Raw genomic sequence first — 7,500 nt, 5'->3', positions numbered from 1 at the left:
AATAAATGTCCTGAACGTTCTAAAACAACGTACACATAGAAACGTTTTCACGTAAGAACAAATGTCCCGAACTTTTCCAAAATGAACGTACACTTGGAAACGTTTTCACGTAAGATTGAATGTCTTGAACGTTTCCATGACGAACGTACATTTGGAAACATTTTCACTTAAGAATAAATGCCCTGAACGTTTCCAAAATGAACGTACAATAGGAAACGTTTTCACGTAAGAATAAATGTCCTGAACGTTTCCAAAATGAACGTACAATAGGAAACGTTTTCACGTAAGAATAAATGTCCTGAACGTTTCCAAAATGAACGTACAATAGGAAACGTTTTCATGTAAGAATAAATGTCCTGAACTTTCCAAAACAACGTACGCTTGGAAACGTTTTTCACGTAAGATTGAATGTCTTGAACGTTTCCAAAACGAACGTACACTTGGGAACGTTTTCCCGTAGGATGGAAAGTCCCGAACGTTTCTCTCTCTCTCTCTCTCTCTCTCTCTCTCTCTCTCTCTCTCTCTCGTTGTTGTACCAATCCGATACTGCATCGTAAGTAAGACATTCCGGTTACGATGTATTACATTGACGATTTGCCATCTTAAATGGTTACGAATACGTACCATCTAATGCATTTATGATTATAACATATAGAAGCTTTTACCTTTCAAACCTTCCCCCCCCCCCCAGCCCTTCACTGTCCTTGCTCAACAAAACGTGCCCCCTGTGAGGTTCGAACTCACGACCCCTGGTTTACGAGACCAGTGCTCTACCTCTGAGCTAAGGAGGCTGATAAAACCCTCTCGTTACTATAGACGCAACGTGTTTTTAAACATAGTGAAACATGAGACCACCGTGACGAAGCATTCAGGGGTTCCAATATCGGAACCTGTTATGAAATAATGTTCTGTGTAGGATATGATTCAGCTTTTGGTCACTGCACACGTATTTCGAAATTTCGATCCGTGCGTATGCTTTGGATTCGCACGTATTTCGACGTTTTGATCCATGCTTATTTCAAGCTTTTAATCCACAAGTATTTCGAACTTTGGATCCACATATATTTCGAACTTTGGATCCACATATATTTCGAGCTTTAGATCCACACGCATTTCGAACTTTTGTTCCACACTTATTTCGGGCTTTGGATCCACGGGTATTTCGAACTTTTGATGCACATATATTTCGAGTTTTCGATCCACACGTATTTCAAGCTTAGGATCCACACATATTTCGAACTTTTGATCCACATATATTTCGAGCTTTTGATCCACACGTATTTCGAACCTTTGATCCACACTTATTTCGAGCTTTAGATCCACACGGATTAAAACTTTTGATTGACACTTAATTCAAACTTTTGATTGACACACCACGCATTTCGAGCTTTTGATCCTCACCTATTCTATTTCGAGCTTACAGGTATTTCGAACTTTTGATCCACATGTATTTCAAGCTATTGATCCATACGTATTTCGAACTTTTGATTTACGCTTAATTCAAACTTTTGTTCCACACGTATATTTAAGCTTTTGATCCACACGTATCTCAAGCTTTTGGTCCATGCTTATTTCAAGCTTTTGATCCACACGTATCTCAAGCTTTTTATCCTTACTTATTTCGAGCTTTGGATCCATGCTTATTTCAATCTTTTGATCCACAGGTATTTCGACCCTTTGATCCATACTTATTTCGAGCTTTGGATCCATGCTTATTTCAAGCTTTTGATCCACACGTATCTCAAGCTTTTGGTCCATGCTTATCTCAAGCTTTTGATCCACACGTATCTCAAGCTTTTGATCCATGCTTATTTCAAGCTTTTGATCCACACGTATATCAAGCTTTTGATCCATGCTTATTTCGAGCTGCTTATTTCAAGATTTTGATCCACACGTTTCTCAAGCTTTTGATCCATGCTTATTTCGAGCTTTTGATCCACACGTTTCTCAAGCTTTTGATCCATGCTTATTTTGACGTTTCTCAAGCTTTTGATCCATGCTTATTTCGAGCTTTTGATCCACACGTTTCTCAAGCTTTTGATCCATGCTTATTTCGAGCTTTTGATCCACACGTTTCTCAAGCTTTTGATCCATGCTTATTTCGAGCTTTTGATCCACACGTTTCTCAAGCTTTTGATCCATGCTTATTTCGAGCTTTTGATCCACACGTTTCTCAAGCTTTTGATCCATGCTTATTTCGAGCTTTTGATCCACACGTTTCTCAAGCTTTTGATCCATGCTTATTTCGAGCTTTTGATCCACACGTATCTCAAGCTTTTGATCCATGCTTATTTCAATCTTTTGATCCACAGGTATTCCGACCTTTTGATCCATACTTATTTCGAGCTTTGGATCCATGCTTATTTCAAGCTTTTGATCCACACGTATCTCAAGCTTTTGGTCCATGCTTATCTCAAGCTTTTGATCCACACGTATCTCAAGCTTTTGATCCATGCTTATTTCAAGCTTTTGATCCACACGTATATCAAGCTTTTGATCCATGCTTATTTCGAGCTGCTTATTTCAAGCTTTTGATCCACACGTTTCTCAAGCTTTCGATCCATGCTTATTTCAAGCTTTTGATCCACACGTTTCTCAAGCTTTTGATCCATGCTTATTTCGAGCTTTTGATCCACACGTTTCTCAAGCTTTTGATCCACACGTTTCTCAAGCTTTTGATCCACACGTTTCTCAAGCTTTTGATCCATGCTTATTTCAAGCTTTTGATCCACACGTTTCTCAAGCTTTTGATCCATGCTTATTTCAAGCTTTTGATCCACACGTTTCTCAAGCTTTTGATCCATGCTTATTTTCAGCTTTTGATCCACACGTATTTCTTAAAAAATAAGTTTTTGATGCCTTCTGGTTTAGCTACTTCAGTACGCGCCTTTGTCGACGGAGCAAAAAGTAATTATTATTGTAATTACTGATGCTATTATCAATTTTTACGCTTTGCCCTTGGTTCTTGGTAACACAATATAAAAGGGTTAATTAATGGTTTAATTATTGACACTTCCTAATTAGGTTTCTTTTTATGCTGTTAGTTACAGTCATCGTTACATAACGCCTCAAAAAATCCAAGTTGATTAACCGGGATAATAAAATGATTAGCGTATCGGTGCTTCGAGGTTTTTGAAATGTCTCGAGCTGTGGTTGATTATCAAAAGAAAAATTAGACGGTTTGTTATGTTTCTTTTATCCCCAATGACGTAATCAATTGATAGTGATTGACTCATCTGTCGGTTCATCTCTTTAGTTTTTCGTTAACGCCAGTTCCAGGATTTACAATAAAGGGAAGAGTTGCATGCGGGTTTCTAACGCTTTTTAGATGAGATGGTTTTCAATTTTTTTTTTCTTGAAATGATTCGTACATACATACAAACTTAAACACATTAGACAGATTTATATAAACGCCCGCATACACACACCCTTATATGAGTGTGCGTATATATATATATATATATATGTATATATATACATCTATATATGTATATATATATATATATATTCAATGAAACTTTTATGATTATATACATGACCATTACTATCCTATACTCTCTCTCTCTCTCTCTCTCTCTCTCTCTCTCTCTCATATATATATATATATCTATATATATATCTCTCTCTATATATATATATATATATATCCCGTCGTGCATCTTTGCAAATTCCATTTTCATGGCTATCATGTTGACCACGACTATTTTACAAGCAACCGTTACCCCCATTCTTCAACCCCCTTTCTATTTACTCCTCCCATCACCTCTCACCACTTCCCCTCCTACCCCTTCCTCATAGCCTCTCCCTGTGCCTCTCACCCCCCCCCCCCTCTCCTCCCCCCCGTTGAACAAGGAAACATCTGTTCATGAGCGAATCTTACATCGTATCCACTTGAGAATGAAGGTTGAGTAGCGAGGGGCTACTGACATAATAGGATAGATTGGAGTGGGGGGGTCCTATGGGTTAAAGTTAGGGGATGTTCAATGCAAATTAGCATACTTGCAAGATCTATATTTAACTGGGGAGGGGGTGAGGGTGGGGAGGGGTGACTTGGATGTTGGAAGGGTTGAGTGGTGATGGAGTAGTAGTGAAATTGAATCTATGTCTTCCAAGCGATGGAAGAAATTCCATCTACAGTGTTTTGTTTTCTTCTTATTTAAGAAGTTCAACCTGCAGTGTCTTGTTTTCTTTTTATTTAAGAAGTTCCATATATAATGTCTTGTTTTCTTTTTATTTGAGAAATTCCATCTACGGTGTCTTGTTTTCTTTTTATTTAAGAAATTCCATCTATAGTGTTTTGTTTTTCTTCTTATTTAAGAAATTCCATCTACAGTGTTTTGTTTTCTTTTTATTTAAGAAATTGCAACTACGGTGTCTTGTTTTCTTTTTATTTGAGAAATTCCATCCACAGTGTCTTGTTTTCTTTTTATTTGAGAAATTCCCTCTACAGTGTTTTGTTTTCTTTTTATTCAAGAAACTCCATCTGCAGTGTTTTGTTTTCTTCTTCTTTAAGAAATTCCCTCTACAGTGTTTTGTTTTCTTCTTTAAGAAGTTCCATCTACAATGTTTTGTTTTCTTTTTTATTTAAGAAATTTAATCTACAGTGTCTTGTTTTCTTTGTATTTAGGAAATTTAATTAAGTCATCTTTTGTTTCAGTCTGATTTTACGTTGAAAGTTTTTCGTTCTAAATTATTGTTGTTTTTAGTAATTGTCTTTTAATTACAATTTTCCACAAAAAAAAAAAAAAAAATACAAATTTACATGTTTATCAATATTACCTATCTACATATAAAAGAAATCCGTATAAAATCAACTTTATGGATGAGAGAATCTAATATGCAAATATCATTCTTTGTTCTTATAATTTTTTTGTTATTATGCATTTTATTTTAGCCATTCTTTTTATCGTTCTTTACTTATTACTTTGTACTGCTCTTTTTTTTCTCATTTGTATCATTATCTTTTTTTTATTTATAGTGATTTTTATTTTTATTTTCTGTTTTTATATTTTGTTATTACTATGTATTGTTATGTCAGATTTTGTAATGTTCTTCATCCGGTAATGTATTAATTTATTCACATTATTCGCAAATATATGCATAATGTAAGCATGTATTAGTATTATTAATATTGCTCTTATTATTATTATTATTATTATTATTATTATTATTATTATTATTATTATTATTATTATTACTATTATTATTATTATTATTGCTATGGTTTTTCATTATCATTGAAAATTTGATATACAAGTTACTCGAAGTAAATATTGAAATTTAAGCAAAATATTTTTGACACAAAATACAAATATAAACCAATATAGTGTTCATATAAGGTAACTTCAATAAATTGAAATATGATAGAAATCAAAATATAATAAATGTTATGTTCAAAATGTATTAAAATCTAAACCAAAATATTTTCAATATATAAATATTCGTCAAGGACTTATGGAAATGAAGAACCTTGGTTATAAGATATAAAAACGTATATAAAACATCAAGTAAAAATTAATATCCAGGATATAGAATGAATGACGACTTTAAATCAAGATTGTTTTTCTATCGCTCTATTTTTTATTATTTTTTTCTATTTTTTTTCTTTTTGAAGACTTGTTGATCCGGATAATCTGGTTCGTATCGTGTAATGAAACTTGATAGTATACTTCTGATGCACATTTCATTAAGAGGTGCTAAATATAGTTATACTCACGCGTTATATAAACATATTTATATAAATATATATATGTATATATATGGTTATCTTTTTATATATAGGTATGTATCTATGTTTTTATGTGAAAATTTAAACACAAACATATATTTATATATATATATATATTATGTGTGTGGGTATGTATGTATGTATGTATGCATGCATGCATATGTATATGAAAATATTTACACAAGCTTGTAATATATATATATATATATATATATATATATATATATATATATATATATATATATATATATACATATATATATACTTTATATAGATAGGTATATATATATATGTGTGTGTGTGTTCATGTATATATGTCTTTAGGTATGTATGTATAGTGAACACTTACGCTTGAAAAAAATATATATGTATACATATGTGCAGAGAGAGTTTTTATGAAGTTACAGGTTAAATAAAATGAACGCAGTGATGAACGATATCCGAATTAGAAATACAAACCTTACTCAGTATAGTGTTCAAATGGTATCGAAAAAATAAAATATAATGAACAGATTTTTCGAAAATGGACATATGTACAACCATACCTGCAGAATGATCAGGAGATTGTTTCAGAGAGAGAGAGAGAGAGAGAGAGAGAGAGAGAGAGAGAGAGAGAGAGAGAGAGAGAGAGAGAGGAGAGAGAGAGAGAGAGAGAGTAGAATTCCATTCCTAAATTGTAAACATGTGACTGTATTGTCACGCTTGATCTATAAATCCGATTTTGGATCCTACACACTTATCAAGTGCTCAGTTTTATAGAGAGAGAGAGAGAGAGAGAGAGAGAGAGAGAGAGAGAGAGAGAGAGAGAGAGAGTAGTATTCCATTCTCGAATTGTAAGCATGTGACTCTAATGTCATGCATGATCTGTAAATCTAATATTGAATCATACACACTTATCAAGTGCTCAGTTTTACAGTTACAGGCCCTGATATCTCAGAGAGAGAGAGAGAGAGAGAGAGAGAGAGAGAGAGAGAGAGAGAACAGCCGAATTTGTAGGTTAGCAGTGAGTTACGAGTGATTTTGAGTGTAACAGTGTGTGTTCGTGTGACCGAATGAATGGGGTATCTAGTGTTACAAGTGTCTGTCATCCAATCTTGTGGATGCAATCGTCCTGAGGGGAATTCTCCATCTGGCCTTGTTGCGAGGGGAAGGCGCCGAAAGGAGGAAGGACCGAGGGGAGGGGGGTGGGGGAGGTGGGGTGTGTGGTCATAATAAGCACCATGAGAGTGGGGAGGGTAGTTTTATCGTATTATTGTAGTGATATGCACGACAAGGGAGGGGGGGGGGGTAGGTATGGTAGGCCAAGTAGGAGTCAGATCATGAGAGAGAGAGAGAGAGAGAGAGAGAGAGAGAGAGAGAGAGAGAGAGAGAGAGAGAGAGAGAGACATATCTAGTTAAATGTTAAGAGAGGGTGGGGTGGAGGTGGGGCTTAGCGACAATAAGCAGAGTGAGAGAAAAGAAGTGGGAGACATTATGACATATAATCAAAGAAGGTAAGTGTAAGTAGAGGAAAGTGATAAAGACGACACAAAATAAATAGGAAAGAAAAGTGATGAGGAAATAGTGAAGTCAGATAGAAGAAGGATAGAAAAATATTTTGTAAGAACAGAATTAATAAACACGTTTGTAAGAGAGATGAAAAAAGATAATTGTTGGTATTTTCTTTTTAAATGCAAAAGAAAAAAAAATTAAAATCTGAATAATGAGAAGCAGTGGGACAGTGACAAAAATCACCTGAGATATTAAGTTGAAATATATAAAGCTAAATAATA

At 34.3% G+C, this 7,500-nt stretch overlaps 2 protein-coding genes and 1 non-coding gene across 3 annotated transcripts; all 3 read right to left on the bottom strand.

Moving 5' to 3' along the window:
* Nucleotides 1-719: 719 nt before the first annotated feature.
* TRNAT-CGU (transfer RNA threonine (anticodon CGU)) lies at nt 720-791 on the bottom strand. Its single transcript has one exon. It is a non-coding gene; the product is annotated as a tRNA-Thr (tRNA).
* A 235-nt stretch (nt 792-1,026) lies between these two features.
* LOC137648316 (coiled-coil domain-containing protein 8-like) lies at nt 1,027-1,854 on the bottom strand. Its single transcript, XM_068381243.1, has 2 exons — nt 1,507-1,854; nt 1,027-1,311 (listed from the first exon to the last, which is right to left on the bottom strand). Exons 1-2 carry the CDS (start codon nt 1,852-1,854, stop codon nt 1,027-1,029), a joined length of 633 nt encoding a protein of 210 aa, XP_068237344.1.
* A 93-nt stretch (nt 1,855-1,947) lies between these two features.
* Nucleotides 1,948-2,502, bottom strand: LOC137648315 (uncharacterized). The gene has a single exon (XM_068381242.1). It carries the CDS (start codon nt 2,500-2,502, stop codon nt 1,948-1,950), a length of 555 nt encoding a protein of 184 aa, XP_068237343.1.
* Between the last annotated feature and the right edge of the window lie 4,998 nt (nt 2,503-7,500).

Source organism: Palaemon carinicauda, chromosome 10, assembly GCF_036898095.1.
Source record: "Palaemon carinicauda isolate YSFRI2023 chromosome 10, ASM3689809v2, whole genome shotgun sequence".
Classification (NCBI taxonomy): Eukaryota; Metazoa; Arthropoda; class Malacostraca; order Decapoda; family Palaemonidae; genus Palaemon; species Palaemon carinicauda.
The sequence above is the reverse complement of the archived record's forward strand: the minus strand, read 5'-3'. Positions and strand labels throughout refer to the sequence as shown.